Source organism: Lactuca virosa, chromosome 5, assembly GCF_052849685.1.
Source record: "Lactuca virosa cultivar CGN04683 chromosome 5, Lactuca_virosa_CGN04683_v6, whole genome shotgun sequence".
NCBI classification, from domain to species: domain Eukaryota; kingdom Viridiplantae; phylum Streptophyta; class Magnoliopsida; order Asterales; family Asteraceae; genus Lactuca; species Lactuca virosa.
The window spans coordinates 56,923,224-56,944,569 of NC_136430.1; the positions used below are offsets into that span (position 1 = coordinate 56,923,224).

The window sequence follows — 21,346 nt, forward strand, 5'->3', positions numbered from 1 at the left end:
AAAATAATAAAAGAAAAGTTGTTAAAAAAAGACATTTTGATGAGAATGACATTGGGTCATCAGAGCCGGTACATGAACTTTCACCTCCAGAGTCATTTAGGATTCAATATTTTGTGTACATAGTAGATCAAGCTATTGGTTCATTAGAGCGAAGGTTTGAACAATACAAACAATATGAAGACATTTTTGGTTTCTTATTCACAACAGAAAAGTTGAAAGTCAATGAATACTAGCGAGTTAAAGTCATGTTGCAAAAATCTGGAAAAGAGGCTGCAAAATGGTCATATCTCAGACATTAATGCTGATGATTTATTCAACAAACTGGAGTTGTTACAAAAACATTTACCGGTTGAACACAATACAGCTAACGGAATACTAAATTTCCTAAAAATGATGAACACTTATCCAGTTTCTTGTCTAGCATACAGAATATTGTTGACTGTTCCTATTACAGTTGCATCAGCGGAAAGAAGTTTTTCAAAACTAAAGCTTTTAAAATCTTATTTGCGCTCGACCATGTCTCAAGAGAGATTAAACGCTTTGGCATTGATTTCGATTGAGAATGAGTTTCTTGAGAATATTGATTATGAAAGTCTCATAGATGAATTTTCTTCTAAAAATGCTAGAAGGTCAATGTTTAGAAAATAGTAATGCGTTGTTTTTTTTGTTGAAAAGTTGTTTATAACAGTTTTACAGTTTTATTTGATTACCAATGAGTGATGAAGACATTATTTTGCGGTAGTGAATTTATGAGATGTTTTTTAGCAACTTTATGTTTTGAATTAGTGGTAGAAAATGTAGTTAATAATATTTACAAGAAATTTTTGTGGGGCCTCATTTTAGTTTTTGCACAAGGCCTCCGAAATATCAGGGCCGGGCCTGATTATTCTTCATTGCTATCTTGGCCTCCTTTCGCTATATAGCTTGCAGGCTTCACAACTTTTTTCCTTTTTTATTGCATCATGCTTTCAGGTAGTCTATGGAATACATTGAATGACAAATATGATAAAAGAAGAAAAAGAGAAGTATGTGATAAGTTAAGAGCCTATATGATCTTGATCTTGATGAAGAACATATTTCCTGAATTATATATATATATATATATATATATATATATATATATATATATATATATATATATGTCCGTAATTAATCATCAATGAAGCAGCATCATTATTGATAAGCTATAATAATTATACTGATACACAATGTGATACACAATGTAAGTAGTGACTTAGAGATAACATAGCTTGATTCAACTAATAGTTTATTTATGTTGTATAGATAAGATTCTAAGACTTTAGGATCTATTGACTATTGTAATCTCTATTTTGTACATGTTATATATATATATATATATATATATATATATATATATATATATATATATATATATATATTAATGAGAATGAAACTATAACTTCTCTGTAACCATTGGTTGGTTTTGAACTTTTGATAATGAGTTTCATTGTTTTCCAGATAAAATTAAATCATTTTTTAGTATAAACTAGATTATAACACGCGTTAAACGCGGGAGAACGCATAAAAAACATAGAAACGTCTACATATATTCCATAATTATTAAAAAAATATATTTATGGGTGTTTCTATTATTGAAATGTGAAAAAGATACAATGAAATCGATAAATATCTATAATCTTTGAAAGACCTTTTTATAGACAACATTTTTTGTTTTATTAGTTGAACGACCTTCCTCGTCACATATGAGTACCTTCAACCCTTTTTTGCTTGTAACACGGGAAACAACTACATATAACTGACCATGAGTGAAGATAGGTCTACGCAAATATAATCCAACATTTGATAATGACTGTCCTTGACTTTTGTTAATGGTCATAGTGAAACAAACAGCTATGGGGAATTGCCTCCACTAAAAACGGAATGAAATTTTTTTATCAGACGGGGTTAACTTCATCCGAGGTATATAAGTAGTCTCGTTGAAAAATCTACCAGATATGATTTGTGCTTCGAAGCCTTACGATCTGTAATCTTGTACCATTGCATAGTCCTTTGATTTGGTCGATATTACGAAGCAACATCACCAGAACACCTTTCTTTAGTATAAGCTTATGGCTGGGAATTCCAGAAGCCTTAAAACCATTCAACACGTCTGGAGAGTATATTGATTCCTCAAATGAATCTTGGTCTTCAGTCTCACATAACGAATCAGAACTCAGATAAGTTTTCCCTTCATCTTTCATCAATTCTAACACGTAGTCGTTGATAGCATTGACTTCTTCGTTTGTAGGGACCAAAATAGCTTTATCTTGAAAATAAGATGGATCGTCAAGATGGTTCTGAAAGGATGAATAAATAGAGGATACAATTGAATGAATATGGTCACCCATAGAGGGAACGATAACATCTTCTGGAAATTCAACTTCAACTTCACCATAATTAGGACCACCGATAGTACCTTCACCAATTTTAAGGATCCATTCAGCGATAACATCTTCTGAAAATCATTTGCAACGATAACATCTTGCAAGATTCTTGCAATATGTTAATTCAAGACTTGACGGATCAGAATTAAGCTCGTCTTGAATTAACATATTGCAAGAATCTTAAATATATTTGTGATCAGGTAATGGCATATTGGGTATTTGCTTAAGACTCAAGCGACAACTCAATAAAGATTTCTCAATGTATGACAACGTAAGGTGGTAAATTGCTTTCGGTTTTAGCTTCAAGCCTGAAAACATGAAAAAATTACGAAATTATTTATTTATAATAAAAATTAAAGTCGGAACGTTTTTGTGTAAATGGTTTAGTTTATTTAAAAATGTACCTTTCACACCTATTTCTTGTTCACGAATGTGAACGACATCATCAGAAAGACAATTATAGGTCTCTTTAAAAACATGATGAGGTCGGTTAAAGTGAGGACCTTGATGAAATTGTTGTAGGTTCCACATTCGGTTGTATGACATTATTGAATGAAGAGTTTGAATGTAATTCCGTGGATTTTCGAATAACTCGACAATTAGGGGGGATGTAGAAGTTATTTTCTTCAAAAAAAATGAGTATGATAAAGGTGGAGGAATTCAATATATATATATATATATATATATATATATATATATATATATGTGTGTGTGTGTGTGTGTGTGTATTGAAAATTTAATGATAGTATTTACATATAACTTTACCGTTTGTGATGTCCGACAGTGGTGTGCAAGGGGATGCTTTAGATGTGGTCATCCGTTGTTGGAATTCATAGATCTTGTATTCTATAAAACGTAAGATGATGTACATAACGTTGGAGAGATTAGTAAATTCATGGATGGATCTAAAAACATAACATAACAAATGATTATGCAGATTCATAGATGTATGTCATAACATAACAATATGTTTATCTATTATTTAGTATTTGCAAATAATGGAATTAAAGGATATCGATGAAGATAATAAGGAATGCAAGTTGATTAACAAATGTAGAGATATAATTGGAAAGCATGAGTCGTAATTTTTTATTAAATTTAAATAACAGTCAAAAATAGATGAATTAAATCCATATTTAATAAGATTTAATTAAACGATGGTTTTGAAATTGATAAGGGTACATGATTTTGAAAAGATTTAAAGATAATATTTCCTTATTAAACGATTTAATCATAAATGTTTGGATCCAAATAATTAATTATTTCCATAATGTACATTTGGAAAGCATTTAAAAAATATTATTAATTAAGTGTAATGTGGAAAGAAATAAAACCTATCCAGAGTAGGTAAAAAATAATAAATTAGTTTTATATAAATGAAGTTAATATCAATAACCTCATAAAACTGATGAAGCAACTCTTGTGCGGTTTTTTTGCAGAAGTTTCTTTGCGTCACAGTCAAATAAAGTAAGTGACACCAAACCGGTAATGTCTTGCACTATAATGGTGATTTTGAAGCTGAAAGCATTCATGTAAAAAGATTTAGTAATATAAATTTATAAAATTTAACAGAACATTATAATAATATTTATAAAAGAAATATTAAAACCTTGGAACAACAAATATGTCTTTGTTACTGCAACTTGAAGTGTAACAATAAAAAACTTCTTCATCTTGAAGCTGATCATCATGCATTGAAACAACTTTAATGACTTTCTGGTGACATGTAGTACAAGCGAAATAGTACCATTCCGCTTCAGCACATACTTGTTTAATAGTACCGACAACAATCAATGTTTTTCCTAAAAAATATTAATGTAAGTTTAAATTTTATGATAAAAAAAAAAAGAATAATGAAAGATTAAGACATAAATAATACATAAACAATTTCACATAATCTCTATATTATAAATGAAAGTGACGTATATACACCTCATGTAGTTGTTGGAGATCAGCAATAGTATGGAAATCAAACTTATGAAGGAAATCTTCATTTTCAGAGTAGACGATCGAGGATGAAGGGCTGCTACAATTAGCAACTATGCTTTGTGTCATGTATCTGTTTGTGGGAAAAATAATGATTGTTTCAAGTTAAATGTTTAGGAAGTATAACGCTAAAATGGGACTTCTATAAAAAATAAACTTTCTGCAAGTGTGTTTCTATGATTAAAGGTAGAAAGCAAAAAAAAATGCAAATTTGTCGTTATAAAATGTAAAGTAAACAGAAATGTATAATGCAGGGGCATTTTGGGAATGTTGGTATATATATTTTTATTTTCTCCTATTTATAATATTATAAAAGAAAAAAACATTTAGGAAGCCTTTATACTTAATTTAAATAACAAAAAAGGGGAAAAAAGGAAAATTTTGAATCTGGTTCTGAATTCGGAAATCCTGGTAAGAAATAGCAATGTCTTTTTACCTTTTTACCATTAATAACAACATAGCTAAATTTTTTTAATCAATAATAACAATTTCATTTAGAAAGAATAGCAACATACTTATGTTTCTTTAACAATAACATCGATATATCAAATAAAGTGCAATACACATAATGCTATTAAAAAATTGTAAATTTGTTAATTCCCCGTTTTGCCCTTTGATCATAGTAGATAGAGTTTGCAAATTAAGTAATCAACTGATTTGCAAATTCAGTAATCAACCGATTTAACATCTAACATATTATGTTTCATATTAGAGCATATGTACAGGGGCAAAAACTTCATAACAGTGTATTTGGAGTTTAATCAATCAATTTATGTTCATCTGTTGTGAAGTTTTTAAAAAATTAAACGAAAAAAAAAAGTATACTCCGGCTGCCAATTCAGTATAGTTTGTTCATAATATATAAACAATGAGAATAAAGAAGTATAAACAATGAGAATGAAGTAGGAAAAAAAATAAGTTCAAATAATATATACGATTCCATACATGGTTTAATATAGTTTGTTCATAATATAACAAAAAATTAATGCAGGGAACGGAAAGGAAAGTGAAACCTGTTATGGATGATTGTTGATGGACGCCAACAGGAAGAGTGAATAGAGGTTGAAGAAAGTTAAATTTTTTCGTGATTTGTATGATAAAGGATTATTAGTAATCAACTGATTTAACCTCTAACATATTATGTTTCATATTAGAGCATGTATACAGGGGCAAAAACATCATAAATGTGTATTTGGAGTTTTGATCGGTTTTGATTCATGTGCTGTGAAGTTTTTAAAAAAACAAACGAAAACAAAAAGAAGTATACTCCGGCTGCTGATTCAGTATAATTAGTTGATAATATATCAACAATGAGAATGAAGAGGTATAAATAATGAGAATGAAGCAGGAAAAGAAAGAAGTTAAAATAATATGTTGTTTTCACGATTCCATACATGATTGAATACGATTCCATACATGATTGAATATAGTTTGTTCATAATATAACAACAAAAATAATGCAGGGGAAAGGAAAGTGGAACTTGGTATGGATGATTGATGATGGACGCCAACAGGAACTGTGAATAGAGGTTGAAGGAAGTCAAACCACTGAAAAGTTTAATTTTGGATATAAATAATGAAAGTAAGCTTATTAATTTTGGGGCCTGATTCTTCCACGGAAGATTTTTATTCAACCACTGAAAAGTTTAATTTTAGGGAGCTGATTTTTCCAATTTATATTTTAATCCTGCCACTGAATAATTAATGTATGGACCAATATACCCCTAAACTCATTTATGATATTGAAGAGGGAGAAATATTAAAACCATATACCTTTTTTATGGGAAAAATCTCACAATTAATTATGCTTAAGATTTGAATAAGTTTAAATGAATAAATGTGGAGAGTTGATCAACACATTTTGAATCAAAATCAGTTCAAGTCTAAATTTTGAATCCGAATCAAAGTCAATTCAAGTTTATATTCAAGGTTAACATATAAAAATCAATTCAATGGCAAAATGGTCATTTAAAATTTTTGACAACTATGGTTCCTTTAAAAAAATCAGGTAATGTGCTTAAATTGCAGTTTACTCTTAACTTTAATTGCCTTTTTTCCTTGAAATTCTTCTAAAATGTAGCTAGCTGATGTGATCTAGATTTATGATTTTCTTCAAGAACTTTCATGAGTTTGGTAGCTTGCTGACTCAGATTGCTGAAGAAACCACTTACTGCCCTTGATATTTCGTGTTAATTCTCTAAACTTTTATGTAGTCCCTACACAATTAAAAAACAAAATATCAGATATAAACTATGAAAAGGGTAATAAGAGAATTATAAAATTTAAGAGTAAAAATATGAACACCCTTGTTGTGTTTGTACCTCTTCATGTTGTTGAACAGATAAAGACAGCATCTGCTTCTTCTGATGGGCTATAAAAAATAAAACGGATAGTGAAGTCATCATGCTCAGAACTAATACAGAAAGTGAAAAATGTATACAAGAAATAAAGACATGGTTCATAGCAGAAGCAAAACGGATAGTGAAGTCATCATGCTCAGAACGAATGGCTCCAATGTGATTTATGATCAAATAATGTCGCTGATAAGTGAATCATGTTAAGGAAATTGCAAGAAAGATGACTTAAAACATTATATTTTTTCATATGAATCAGTGTAAATATACCTGTAGAATCAAATAAAATTATAAAATAAATGACATGGAGGATATTCTTGAACTTCACGAGGTATTTTTCTTTCTCTAAGCCAGCAACCAAAGTATTCTTCGCTCCTTCCTTGTGTTTCTGCATGCTGTGGCACTGGATACCTGAAAATTTCTCAGAAATTATTCAACACAAATTACAAAGTAATAATCAATTAATGAGAAAGCAAATTGGATTACATTTCTGCAGAATCAAAGAAGTTGATTCCGGAGTCGAATGCTTTGTCGAGGAGTTTGAAGGACTGTGACAACGAATTTTGCTCACCGAATGTCATCGTCCCATTCAAAGAAAAAACAAAACAAAAAAAATTGAGTCCATTGTTACTCTATAAAAGGGGGAAAAGGTTTAGGACAACCTAAACAGAGCTTTGAAACAAGGAGACTGGAAGTGAGATTTGAAAGAGGGACAACCATTTTAGCCCAACTGCAACCAATCTGCACCACCACCACCTATAAATTACTTAACATAACCCGTGAGCACCACCAACACTCCTTTTTCAAAGTTTCTAGAGGATTTGATGTTGTAGTCCCTTCTTACTGGTGCTGGAAACCAATGGAGTTTTCAGGAAATCATTAACCTTTCCAGCCAATTGCTACCTTGCCCTATTCATTTGACAATCTACCAGTTTCAGACCTTGAAGGATTCATAAATTTCTTCAATCCCTTCCACCTGATAATGTATAAGAACAAACAACCGTTTCTAAATCAATACAGCAAAATTTTATATAGTTGCAGAAATAATCAATAGTAAAATCATTACTGAATCACACATAATGGCGTTATCAATGATAGTTTACAAGGCATTATAGTTTTAATTTAACATTTATACAATAAAAACAACGCTTCACCAAGAGCGGGAATCTGAGGTTGAGTTTTTCAATACTAATACGATAGGAAGATAAATAATCGAATTGGATTAAAATCAATTAACTGATAGTCTCAAGAGATTTGAGAGTATCATTTAACTATCGTCTCTTCTGTTAAAGGTTTGGAAATCCATGAGTATTGAATAGTGATCTGAAATAAAAATAAAAATGAAAATAAGGATTACTTGTTTAAACACCGTCGAGATAGAGAGATCAAAGAGGGTTGATGACCTGATTGCTTGCCTTGTTGGTGTTCTTCACTTCTTCGCACAACATAAGTCACGTGAGAGATTGAAGGCGGATGAGTTTGTGGGGAATGACGATGGAGAAGAGCCCAGTTGGTAGTGAGGCAGAGATAAGGTACACTTAGAAAGAGCAGCAGCAGAACCCAAGAACCCTATTATCGTTGCCATAACAATTCTCCAATTAAACTCCAATTTCTGAATGAAAACATCAAAGATGAAAAACCCATTTGGTTATAGAATCAAAATCGTCAACGATCATAATTACAAGACTTACACCAAGATTTTGTTGTCCGCGGAAGAACACATAGTAGTGGGGAAGAAGAATAATCTTGGATCGATTTGATGTATGAAATCGATGGGGTGACCCTTTCTGATGTTGATTGAAGGAAGCGATTGGGTTTAGAGCAAAAGGGAGGGAGAAAAGTAAGAAGATCATGGCGATTCTGGCATGATTGAAGTAAAAATGAATAATTAGGTTACAATTGAGAGAGAAAGAGGGTAGATGACGAAAGATAGAAAAATAAGTGTGTAATTGAACTTCTCGCGATGAAAAGGGAAAGGATGATTTCAGCAAACAATCCAAGGTGAGAAATTAAGGATTGAAATGTAATGAAGGGTTCTGATTTCTTAAGATTAGAATTTAAGGTTCTCTTTTAATAATATTTAGAGATTGTACAAATTAAGTTTGTATATATTTATCTTATCTTATTTCAGTACACACAACATTGTGTAACACTTACGATTTAGATGCAATCAATTAGTAGTAACCTACTTGGACATATAAGTATTATACAAAAATTCATCCCCAAGTCAAAACCACCTAATAGAAAATACACCTCAGTCCCACTTTTAAAGATTTTTATAATTCCACCATTACCAATCATACAACAAATGAAATACAATCCCAATCCGCAAGTCAAAACCACCTAATAGAAAATACACCTCGGTCTCTGTTGAGTTGAAAGGCAACATCTTCTTTTTCTATTCTAATAAAAGAGTAGTTTTATTCTTCTTTTGACATGTGTCACCATATTAAGCCTCTTAATTAATGCATATTTTATTATTTTTTTGTCATGTGTCATAATATTATGTCTCTTAATTAATGAATGTCACTTGTCAATCTATTGATTTTTCATTTTAAATTAATTTTCCACTTTAATAAGATTAAATTAATAACATTAAAATAAAAATTATAAAATGATATAATTTTACAAATTTATTTAAATCAATGATTATAATTTTATATAACTAAAAAAATCTTTTAATTAATAATTTATTTAAAATAACTGATTAATAATTTTGAGTTTTTACTATAAAAATTGAATTAATTTTGTAACCGTGGTTCCCGCAGGTTATAAACTAGTATATATATATATATATATATATATATATATATATATATATATATATATATATATATATATATATAATCACTACTTCTTAAACCAATAAATACCTAATAATCCAATTTTTCAAATATAATCCAACAGAATGGAATAGAATGGGGGCTGGTAAATAAGGGTAATAATGAATCAAAATGTGTAGTGTACATATCCCAATCCCCCTAGTATCCTTACCTAAGGACTATGGTAAAATTGACTAAATCCAATTCCAATCCAGTTGCCCACAACCAATTAAGGTAAGGCAAAAACATCATTGACCATTCACCATTTAATGTTTATGTTTATGTCTTGAGATCATCTGACATGGCACTTGGTATACAATGAGTCAACAGGATGTCCACAGTTGCTGCTTTTGCTGTCTTTGTCTCCAGTACCACTATCTGCAACCACACATTCCATTCACATCAAAAACAAAACTACAATTTACATTTTACATTTTACATTTTACATTTTACATTTTACATTTTACAAACAGGGAGAAGAACTGAAGAAGAAGAAGAAGGCTAAGCCTACCTGTTGATATTCCAATTCAAATTTCAGATAATCATCCCTACAGCTCTCCACCATATTTGCCAAGCTTTTCAGATTCTTCACTTCCTTACCATTGAATGCAAGAACCTAAACCCATTCAAACATACATAGCCACAAAGGATCAATAACTCTGTATTCATGCTTTTTCTAATATTTTATAAATCTAACCTGAGTGTTCACAATCTCCTCATATCCTATGTTGATATCTGCCACAAGTACCTTCACACAAAACAAAACCATTTTACTACTTTATTTTATTACACAGAATTGAATAAAGAATAAAAAAGTTTCAAGGGAGAAAAAAGTTAGGAACCTGTGAGACAACTACAATCTGTTCATCTTGTGATTTTGGCAACTCATGAAGAAGTTTATCCAACAGCTTAACAGGGGCATCATACCCATAGTCCTTTCCATACTGCCAACATATATCATACATTCATAAAGGTTACTTTAAGTTAAATAGAAATATAATCATTTTATATTTATGAAGATTTTAAGTATATTGTGTGCACCTCGGAACGAAGATAAGGAACAGAAACAGTTGTAAAAACCAATCCTCCAATGATGTAGTATGAAGGAGGTCTACCCTTGTTGTGTGCAGGGATTAGCTTTTTGTGAGTATCAAACTTGATGTTAAATTTCAAGATTTTAGATTCACGAAGCACTTTGATTTGAGCTGTATCTCCTGTATATTTATGGGATACAAGGTAGCTAAAACCTATCCTCTCTCCATGCCTAAAAGGAACTGAGTAAAGATTCAACAAAAAATAGTCATGAAACTGAACATTTGATCAAAAATTTATATGTTATATATAATATTAATACATTGTTACCTGTTCCATCATTGGCAATACCAACACCATCAAAACTTAGTATAATATCAGATGGTTTTAGAACTTTATGCTCAGGGGCAGTAGGGTCAATTCTTCGAATTCGAACACCTTTCTGATTATCTTTCATCCCCATAGACTTACGCAGATCAGGGTTTTCCATCTTTTGCCACTCAACACCAAGAATGGGAAATCCAGTATATGATCCATTTTTCTCATAATCTTGGATAAAGTGCATTATGACAGGGGTTGGTATGACATATCCAATGTTTTCAGCATCTTCGTGTTTAAGAGACTGAAATGCAATTCCAACACAATTTCCCTTGTCATTGAAGGCAGGTCCACCAGAGTTCCCTGAGTTGATTGCAGCATCTATCTGCAAAAGGTTGAAGAGCAATTTATGTTAGTGAATGAACATGAATGTCAAACATGGTTTAAGATAAAAGAAAGTTCAATGACCTGTAATCCCAAAAGCTCAGTTGACCCATGAACATAAGATAGAATCTCTATACGTGAAACAACACCACTAGTGACAGATATTGTATCACCTCCGATTGGATACCCCACAACTGTAACCGCATCTTGAAGAGCAGGCAAATCCCCAAACTCCACAGGTGATACATCAAGCCAAAATTCATCATCATCCACAGTAAGCAAAGCTGCATGATTGGATAAACAATGTCATGACTGAAAATGAAAGTTCCCTTTGCAGGTATCATACGTAACTATTAGCTGGAAATGACTATAGCTCCTTAAGCAAAAATGAGAAAATTTTAGACTCACCAATATCACATTCGGTTCCTACTGCAAGAACGGTGGCGACATATTTCGTATCGGAGCCACGTTTCTTGAGCTTCACTTGAGTATAATGCTCCACCGAGTGCGCATTAGTCAAGACCCTCCTCCCACTAATCACAAAGCCACTACTGCTAGAGCTATACTGCCTCTTCCTCTGCCACGGCAGAGAGAAATTGGGCTCAGTATGCGTGCAAAACACCTTCACCACCGCGTCCATAGCCGGCATCACCCTAGCCATCGCCATGACCACACTATCAAGAAGCGAACCATTCCCAGTAACATTTCCATTGCCCTCAATACACCTCGAAGGGGGAGATGAAATTAAGGGGGGTTTAGGGTTTTCCATGGGTTCCCGGCGGCGGCGGAGGTGGTGATGGTGATTGGAATTGGAATTGGAGGTGTCATTGTTGTGGGTGAGATCAACGTCTTCGACGGAGGGCGAAGAGGAAGTCGCTTTGGAGATTTGGAGATCTAGGGTTTCGGGTACTCGAGATTTAGGCGTACGTCCTCGTTTCCGCTTGTTATCCACCATGTCTGGAATCTTCTTGCGATGAATTGATCGATAGTTACAGAGTGGAAGCCCGTAGATACTCGAGTATCAAAGAAAGGAAATATCCGATGAGACGGTGGTGGTGCGGTGGCGACTGGCGAGGGGAGGAGGAAGAAATTGCTGTCTTGATGTTATTACAAGGCCCAAAGGCGGGGAAGGTTTAGATTGCGACGATACGCTGTCGTTTTTATATGGAAGACTTGACGAGGAAATGAGGAATTTCCGTGAAAAGTTGTATTAAACCATAACGTGGAATTTTGTATTAAACAATAACTTCCAACTCAAGAAAATAGAAATGCTTCACAAAAAGGCAATATAGAGTACATTTTAAGAAATAAATTGTCGCTAGATACTCATAAGTTTAATAATTGTAGAACTTTTTTAAGAAATTGACGTATTAAGTTCAAACAAATTCAATTAAATCCTAAAGTTAAACAAAATCAAAACGACATCTTCAAGATTTTTTTTTTAATTTGGGCTAATTTAATCATGGATTAAATACATAAAATAATGACTTACTTATATTGTTTATCGAATTACAAGCGTACTTTATGAAGTACATCATTAAATTTTTATATTTTCTACCAACAATGACAATATATAATATGGTCAATAAGTTAATCATAATATTCGGCTGATTGTTGACACCAAACCAAAATGTGTCACCTAATACGGGTTTCTAATACAAAGTCTTTAGTTTAGTTTCTTTTTAGACATGATCACCACAAACGAATCCAAAATAGTTATAGAAAGAATACAACAACAAGAAGTTAGCTTGATTTGGTCCACAAGATGATAAACAATTCACAATTCTTTATTAATCAAAATAAGTAATACTTGTTAGAAAACGCAAGTCCCTCCTAAATGGGTTACTGGTTTCTTCCTTCTCAATCAATACTAACCTTCTCTTCCTATTGTCTGAGATGGCTTTGATCTTAAGTAACAAACCATGTGTTGGTTTGATTTTTTTTTTTTTTTTTTTTTTGAAGATGTTTGAAAGAATGAAAAGGAACAAATTAACCATATATAAAAAAAAACTTGTGCCCTTTTCTTTCTTTTCTATTAAATTTTGTCTGGATAAATGATGAAATTAATGGTTAAATGTGATCGTTTTGATATTTTTTATTTTCGCATGAGAAATGGAAGGAAAAAATAAATGAACACAAATTTGTAGAAATTTAAAACTTAATATGGAAAGCCTCCCTTTCCCAACTTTTTTTATTTATTACGTTGTTATTTCGAATTAAACAAAAAAGAAACACTTATATAACTTACTAAAATTAAGTTATGTCATGGCTTTATGATTGTGTGTCTACCACACAATTACATGAAAATAATTTATGCATAATCTACTCTAATGCAACTATAAAAAGCAAAAGGCTCCCATAGCATTTATCATTCCTTTCGTCTCAGCAGTCCTGCGAGGATGGATCTTCAATTGCTCTCTTAATCGTTACATGTATAATTCTATACATCGATTTCTTAACATGCACGTGTTAATAAGACATCATTTATTCATACACCATTTTATCCAGATAAAACACCACCAAATGGTGAGAAAAAAAAAACTTTTGTAGTCATTCAGGATTAGGAAAGTGCAATTTTTGAGCAAGAAACATCTAACGTTGATGATAGGTTTATATATACTTAGATTAACAGTGGCATCGGAAACATGCAAATTAATCTAAGGCAAGCAAACAACTAAAACCTACAGGATCTTTAACCTAAATAATAAGAACAACTACAAGAGAGATCAAGAACACTAACCTTTAGCAAAACCAATTTGCTTTTCAACATGTTCAGGGGACAACCTCTCGGGAATTATGGTTGGCTTTGGAACCTACCTATGCTCCACACACCTCTTCAACGGAATACACCTTGAAGACTCATTTATTGAAGATACAAACGAAACCTGATGAATCACCATCCACTAGGGGTGAGCGTGGTGCGGTTATTAGCCAAAACCTCACCACTAACCGCAAATGCGGTTAATCCATTTTCAAAACCGCTTGGTGCGGTTATTTTTACGGTGCGGTTTTGTTTTTTTTTGTGTTGCGGTTATTAACCGCATAGATTTGGTGCGGTTATTTTGTGTGGTTTTTAACCACAGTTTAGAGCTCAAACAGTTTTAAGAGTTCAAACATATTAATTGTAATAATAAAAAAATCATAAGGTATAAGACAATTAACTTAAATCACAAACAACTAATATCTTAAAAACGTCAAATCAATAGTAATTAACAATAAATATCTTAAAATTGTCTAATTTCACCATTTTTTAAAGTTAAACATAACAAAAAACCAACATTTTTGTCTTTTAGTATTTTATCCATAACTTGTCTTATTTTTAATATTTAATATATTAATAATTAATAAAAAAAATTATATATAATATATGCGGTGCGGTGCGGTTTTTTTGCGGTTTTTGAAAACTAATAACCGCACCGCACCACAAATTTGCGGTTTTTTTTAAACATAAAACCTCACCATCGGTTTTTATTGCGGTTGCGGTTTATCGGTTGCGGTTTTTGCGGTTAATTTTAGTTGCGGTGCGGTTTTTGCTCACCCCTACCATCCACCTATCTAACCAGGGACCTTGGTGAGTGATAAAGCTGTTAACTTTATCACACTCAATCGTTCCAACTTCCACAATGGACCATAATATGTTAACTTTCTTAGATATACCATAAATGAACCATAAAGATTAAAATGGTTCAGAAAATGATTACAGTGATGGAGATGAGTTGCTTGATGGCTCTTTACGCTAGAAAACTTATTATTTTTCCTTCAAAGGTCACCAAATCACCAAAATGAGCTCAAAATCTTGAAAGGAGGCTAGGGTTTGATCTTATGTACATAGAGGAGTGATGGAGACTGAGGATGGACAAACCCTAGCCATCACATCCTTTAAATAAATAAATAAAAAACTAGGGTTTTGAGCCTAGCACGTCACCACGTCATGGCCAATACATGTCCATGTTGTGGCCACTTAAAATGATCGCGGTCCCAAAAGGCGCTGCCACATCGTGGTAATCCTCCTCACCACGACGTGGCCACTCAAAATCCGCAAGATAAAAGCATAAAATTCATACCTGAAAAACCGAGTGTTACATTTTTCGATTAGTTCCTTATGTGTATTTAATCAAACAAAAACCAGGATTTTCTGGATGAGCTATTTGTCTTGTAAAGCGGGATCAACCGTCGCAGTTCATACTCCATCCAAGAAATCAGAAAAAAAAAATAACTGATGATATTCTTCAAGGAAATGAAGGTTTAGGACAACCCATCAACAAAAAGACTCAGCACTAGACTACAACGATTTAGAATAAGCCACTAATAATTTCTTCGAACAGATTGTAACATCCCAAAATTTTCAACAAATTTAAACCTTTCAAAAATTACTCATTTATTAATAAAAGTGTTTACAAGACGTTAATTAAAATCAGAGTCTTCCAGGATCCGATCAGTTGTAAACCAATGATGTGTACGGTCACCCCTTCGCCTTGTCACGGTCCACTGAAGTACCTGAAACCATAAACCAAAAATGTAAGCACGAAGCTTAGTGAGTTATCCTTGAGCCCACTATATGAGTCTACAGCCACGAATAAATAACATATTCAAAAGAACAGCATGTATTGGGTCTACAGCCAAAAGACCGGATTACCCTTGAGCCCACTATATGAGTCTAGCTTGTCTATCGGGCCCACAGCTCATATCTGGCTTGCTCTTGAGCCCACAGCATAAGTCTGGCTTACCCCCTGGGGCCCACAGCTTATGTCTGGCTTGCTCCCTAACCCAATCAGTCATTAGACTGGCATACAATGTCCAGCCCTCAGTACGATTCTGACATACCAACTGGTCCTCAGCTCGTATCTGGAATGCTACTGAGCCCTCAGTATGAGTCTGGCATGCCCTACCCGGCCCTCATCTCTTATCTGGATTGCTCTAATACCTTCAAGCCCTCAGTACGAGTCGGGCATACCATCGGGTCCTCAGCTCGTATCTGGAATGCTACTGAGCCCTCAGTATGAGTCTGGCATGCCCTACCCGGCCCCCAATTCATATCTAGAATGCTCCAGGGTTTGCTGGCTACAACACGAAGCAGTACGACCTCAACCCAACACAATATACCGACAGATAACAAACATATACATATAATCGTGTAGACAGAGTCATAGGTACTCCTACAAGTTTACCAGACTAGCATATCAATAACTAGCATACTCATGTATATCTATTTCATACTCAGCATATCAGTGAATACCATGATATCAACCAATGGTCGACCTTGGTGCCTTCGACCCGTAAGTATAGTGAGGAAAACTCACCTCACAAGTAGCACAGAACTGATAAGGTCCGACTCCGAATCTCAGCTCTCAACTCAAATTCCTACCACCAACAAATGACCAATTCCATCAAAATCCCAGCAATACCCAAAATACCCTCAAGGTCAAACTCGGTCAAACTTCTGGTCAAATTCAAAGTCAACAACCCATGTTGACCAAACACGACGTGTTGCCCCTTGGACACGCCGTGTTCTCCAATCATCCAGATAATCGGGAAACCCCAGCCAATACATCGTGTTTTCCTGAGTTTTAGCAGCTTAATACATTCAGTTGCTTTCTTCGATTCTAGGGACTCTAAGGCTTAGATCTAGACCCAAATGCTATGAAGAAGAATAAAGTTTCCAACTTTATCCTTTAGAACCACTCCAAGGATCCAAAAACCCAACCACAAGGCTTGAAGATTCAAGGGCTTAACCCAATAAGCACTAAATCCTTGAAGTCTAAAACCCATCCTTTCCAGAAGAGGTTCTAGCACCAAAACCATCCCAAAGGTCGGTGCTTTATAGACATGCATGTCCAATGCATGTCTTGAACCCAAAATAGGTCAAAAGTGGGGATTTATGACCTACTCTCCATGTATGGCGTCAAAACTCGACTATAGGCCAGATCCAAGACTCTACAAGGTCACTTAGACCTGGAGATTCATAAAGTTGCTAACTTTATGAGATCCAACCATTCCCTCACTCAAGAACAACAAGAAAAAAGGGCCAAAACTCAAGATCTAGCAACATAGAGGAATAAAAATCGGATCTTGGACACTTACAAAGGTCCAGAAGAGTGCCAAACTGAAGAATGGGAGCTTGCTTGTTGGATCTTTGCTTCCTCCTTCCACCTTCTTCCTTATTTTGCTTCAAAAACACCACACTAGCTAAAAAATGAGATGGAAAGATGATTAGGGTTTTAGGGGCTGGTGGGGGCTTGAGGGTGAACAAACCCTAGCCTCCACTTTCCTTTAAATAAGGGGCAAAACCTGAAAATTAGGGTTTCATACTTTCATTCCCAGCCATCAACACGCCGTGTTCCAAGAGGAACACATCGTGTTGCCTAAATGAAACTTGCGCCTTTTTCTTATCTAGACACGTCGTATTTGTGCCTCCAACACGCCGTGTTTGTGCCTCCAACACGCGCCGTGTCAATTTCTCAAAAGGGAATTATACTCAATGTTGCTTCTCAAATTTCCGGGTGTTACAACTCTCCCCCACTTAAATTAGATTTCGTCCTCGAAATCATTCCTTACAATCTCCCCTACCGAACTGACGATCCTGACTGAACTCCCTAACGATCTTGTGGCTAATTATTAGTCTAGATTCATCATAAACTCAAAGTCTACTAATCTATAGCTGATAAGGGACAAGCAGGTAAGATCATATCGGAGGTAAGGTTCGTTTGGCATACATAGTATACTATTTGGAAAGCCAACTTTAAACACCTCACTATCTAGCCTCGTCATCATCCCCATAAGTAGATCAATCAGTATAATAACTTGGAATCACCGATAAATCTTGTTTATGGGTTCATAATAATGATAATGAACTTAAACACAAGGTTTTGAAAACCGGATCGGAGACCGAACCTGTCGTCTTACTGGTTTGATGGTTCAAGTGGTCCAACCGGTCAGACCGGTCTCAAAAACCGAAAAAAACCGGATGATGTCATAATTATATTTAATTATATAAAAAATACAAAATGTAACGACCGGTTCATGGTATGTATTTTAATAAGAATTATTCATTTTTGCAAAGGGACTCGACAAGTTGGAGGCCCCAAACTCGTCGAGTAGGAACGTATATTTTTGGACGCGGGACTTGAAGTCTACTCGACGAGTCGAGAAGCCTCGCCTCGACGAGTAGAGCTGTCAGAGTGAAACCCTAATTTTCAAGATTTGCACCCTATTTAAAGACCTTAACACCCCCATTGTGGCCTCCCTCATCGCCCCCCTTAGTCCAAAAAACCCTAATTCGAGATCTTGAGCTTTGTGAGTGTGTGTAAGTGAAAAAGGAGTGATTCTTTGGTATTTTCTTGAAGGAGTGGAAGCTAGAAGTGCTTGGTTGAGGGAAGGAGCCTTGGATCCAGAAGAAGAACTTCATTTCCAATTCATTTGAGGTATAAAGTCTATACCTTGTCTATTCATTTACTAGATCCCTTCATGGAGTAGTTTAGGGCTTTAAGGAGCCATTTTTGGAACCATTCATGGATGCAAGCATGTTTTGGGGTAATAACTTCAGATCCAGAGTCTTTGAGGGACTCCATGGCATAAATGTGCCAACTTTATGGCCATGGGAGTCCCATGCTTCATATGAATTACTTTTTAAGGCTTTTTGGGCTAAATAACCCATGCATGCACGTAACTTTAGAAACTTTACGTGATATATCGACCCTAGGGAGCCAGATCTATGTTTTAGATGCATTAAGCCCGACTAAAATCGACTGTATAGATTTAGAATATGGGGGACTCGACGAGTTGTTCATACAACTCGGCGAGTTGAGTCGTGGTCCCCCAACCTTTTCTGTTACTGAGTAGACTCGTTGAGTCTAGGAGATAACTCAGCGAGTTGGACATGTTCTAGGCTTGAAGATTAAAGAACTCGACAAGTCCAAATAGGAACTCGGCGAGTTATGAACAAATATCCCGACTCTGTATGAAGGAGAACTCGACAAGTTCACGGAGGGACTCGGCGAGTTTTGAGTAAAAGGTCTCGACTACGTTATAAGGAATAATTCGACGAGTTCATAAAAGAACTCGACGAGTAGGGTTGGGGGTTTCAGAGTTTTACGAATCATCGAACTCGACGAGTGCATGAATGGACTTGATGAATAAGATCGAGATTTCAAGATTTTATGGATTATGGAACTCGACGAGTTGATGGGCCAACTCGGCGAGTTGAGTCAACCAGGGTGTTGACTTTGATCAGGATGTTGACTTTGACTTTGACCTTTGACCGGGGTTGACCCTTAAAGGGATTATGAGTATGAAAGAGTAATTAAAGGAGATTGATATGTGTAGGAGTTTGAGAGGAGTTGATCCCAGCACCAAGGACAGTTCAGCTACTTCACGACATTGAGGTGAGTTACATTCCAGTAGAAGTGGGTCTAAGGCCAAAATGTCGGCCCACTAGTAGGAGTTATTTGTTAGATGATTGTCTTTGTGATAATTATCTTGTATGCCACTATCTATATGCTTTATGTGCTAGTATGATATGTTATTATGTGGTAGTGGTAGGGGTGAAATAATCCCCAGTTACCGGTTGAAAGATACCAAAGGGAAGGCCAACACCAAAATATGCTAGGCCGTTGCCGGTTGAAAGATACCGAAGGGGAGTCCAACACCCAAATATGCTAGGCAGTTACCGGTTAAAAGATATCGAAGGCAGTTACCGGTTGAAAGATACCGAGGGGGAGGCCAGCACCCAGATATGTTTGGCATCATGTTATTGTATGGTATGTGGTATGATGGGGGAACTCACTAAGTTTTGTGCTTTCGGTTTTTCAGTTTTTGTTTCAGGTCCTTCTTCTTCGAAGGGAAAGGAGCCGGCACGGTCGCAGTGAATCACACACACACATTTTCCGCACCAGAGATCTATGGGATTTATACTCTGATATGATTTTGTTATGACCTGTTTTGACTATGGATACATTGGTTTGACATATATATTATTACTATGTGGTTTTTAGACAAATGGTTTTATATTTGTTTAATTTAAAAATGAAATTTTTGGTCTTGAATTTTGGGATGTTACATAAAAAATGAAAAAAATAAATATTTTTTAAAATTTCCGGTTTTGACCGGTTTCCCGGTTCAACCGGACCGGTTTTTACCAGTTCGACCGGTTCACACAAATACCGGTTTTTTGGCCTTTAAGAACCGGATCCGAAACCAGTTCCCGGTTGAACCGGTCGAACCGGCCGGTCCGATCTGGTTTTCAAAACATGGCTTAAACATAAGTTATACTTAAAGCACGGTAAGTATAACTCAACTTACAGATGGTTTAGCGAGAAACCGAACTCTGCATGGGCAGAACTTGTAAACCGAAAGCTCTATTTCTCGGGTCTTTCTGGCGCTCCAGAGCTTCGCTACTAACACTTAGGAAGTGCTAGAGAAAGGCTTTGGCACCTTGGGGTTTGGGAGAGAATAGAATGGAAAGGTGTAAAGAAATCAGTGAAATTCGGCTTTATTTATAGGCTGCCTAGGTCCTATCACGTCATGAGACATGCCTCTCATGTCGTGAGCTTGCGTAGGCACCAAGGCTTCGCCTCTGGTGCAGGCACGTGGCACCGGACGCAAGTAAAATTGTAGATCTTCAAAAATTCATAACATTCGCATACGAGCTCCGTTTTTTATGTTCTTTATATCCACGTATAGGTATTTCTGAGTAATACAACTTTCCTTTTGACCATGTCGGCTAATTCTCGACCGATCTTAAATTTAACAGTCTGAGAAGATTATACTGCTAATGACCGTGTAAAATTCATAACTTCTACATACAGAATCTGTTTTCGACTGTCTTTTTATGGTTGAACTCCTATTAATGAGATCTTTAATTCTTATTTAGATCATTTCGGCTAAAAATCGACCTCTCTAAAATTCGATTTCTGTACCCACACTACTGCGCTGAAACTTCGAAAAATCATAGCTTACTCTACTAAAGTCAGATTTGGACGTTCTCTATATGCACACTCTCGGTTTAACGAATACTATGACTTTCGTTTAGATTACTAAGACTAAAAAA

At 34.8% G+C, this 21,346-nt stretch overlaps 2 protein-coding genes across 8 annotated transcripts; both read right to left on the reverse strand.

Moving 5' to 3' along the window:
• Positions 1 to 1,548: 1,548 nt before the first annotated feature.
• On the reverse strand, positions 1,549 to 8,732 carry LOC145113819 (uncharacterized). Of its 7 annotated transcripts, none has more exons than XR_013710867.1 (12): positions 8,437 to 8,731; positions 8,103 to 8,357; positions 7,232 to 7,721; positions 7,016 to 7,156; positions 6,713 to 6,762; positions 4,338 to 6,607; positions 4,173 to 4,207; positions 4,015 to 4,085; positions 3,802 to 3,923; positions 3,171 to 3,251; positions 2,810 to 3,029; positions 1,549 to 2,713 (listed from the first exon to the last, which is right to left on the reverse strand). XR_013710867.1 is itself a non-coding variant. In XM_079049869.1 (7 exons), the coding sequence occupies exons 3-7, from the start codon at positions 7,324 to 7,326 to the stop codon at positions 6,589 to 6,591; spliced, it is 354 nt and encodes a 117-aa protein (XP_078905995.1). In that variant the 5' UTR covers positions 7,327 to 7,721; positions 8,103 to 8,357; positions 8,437 to 8,697; the 3' UTR covers positions 6,336 to 6,588. The 7 variants fall into 7 exon arrangements, 3 of the variants coding, with proteins under 3 accessions (XP_078905995.1, XP_078905996.1, XP_078905994.1); XR_013710866.1 differs by having other exon boundaries at positions 4,015 to 4,207; positions 4,338 to 4,464; positions 5,405 to 6,607; positions 8,437 to 8,723; XR_013710869.1 differs by having other exon boundaries at positions 4,015 to 4,207; positions 8,149 to 8,357; positions 8,437 to 8,732.
• A 922-nt stretch (positions 8,733 to 9,654) lies between these two features.
• On the reverse strand, positions 9,655 to 12,469 carry LOC145115732 (protease Do-like 9). The gene is made up of 8 exons (XM_079052089.1): positions 11,710 to 12,469; positions 11,386 to 11,585; positions 10,930 to 11,302; positions 10,609 to 10,841; positions 10,410 to 10,511; positions 10,265 to 10,315; positions 10,079 to 10,183; positions 9,655 to 9,945 (listed from the first exon to the last, which is right to left on the reverse strand). The coding sequence occupies exons 1-8, from the start codon at positions 12,254 to 12,256 to the stop codon at positions 9,847 to 9,849; spliced, it is 1,710 nt and encodes a 569-aa protein (XP_078908215.1). The 5' UTR covers positions 12,257 to 12,469; the 3' UTR covers positions 9,655 to 9,846.
• Between the last annotated feature and the right edge of the window lie 8,877 nt (positions 12,470 to 21,346).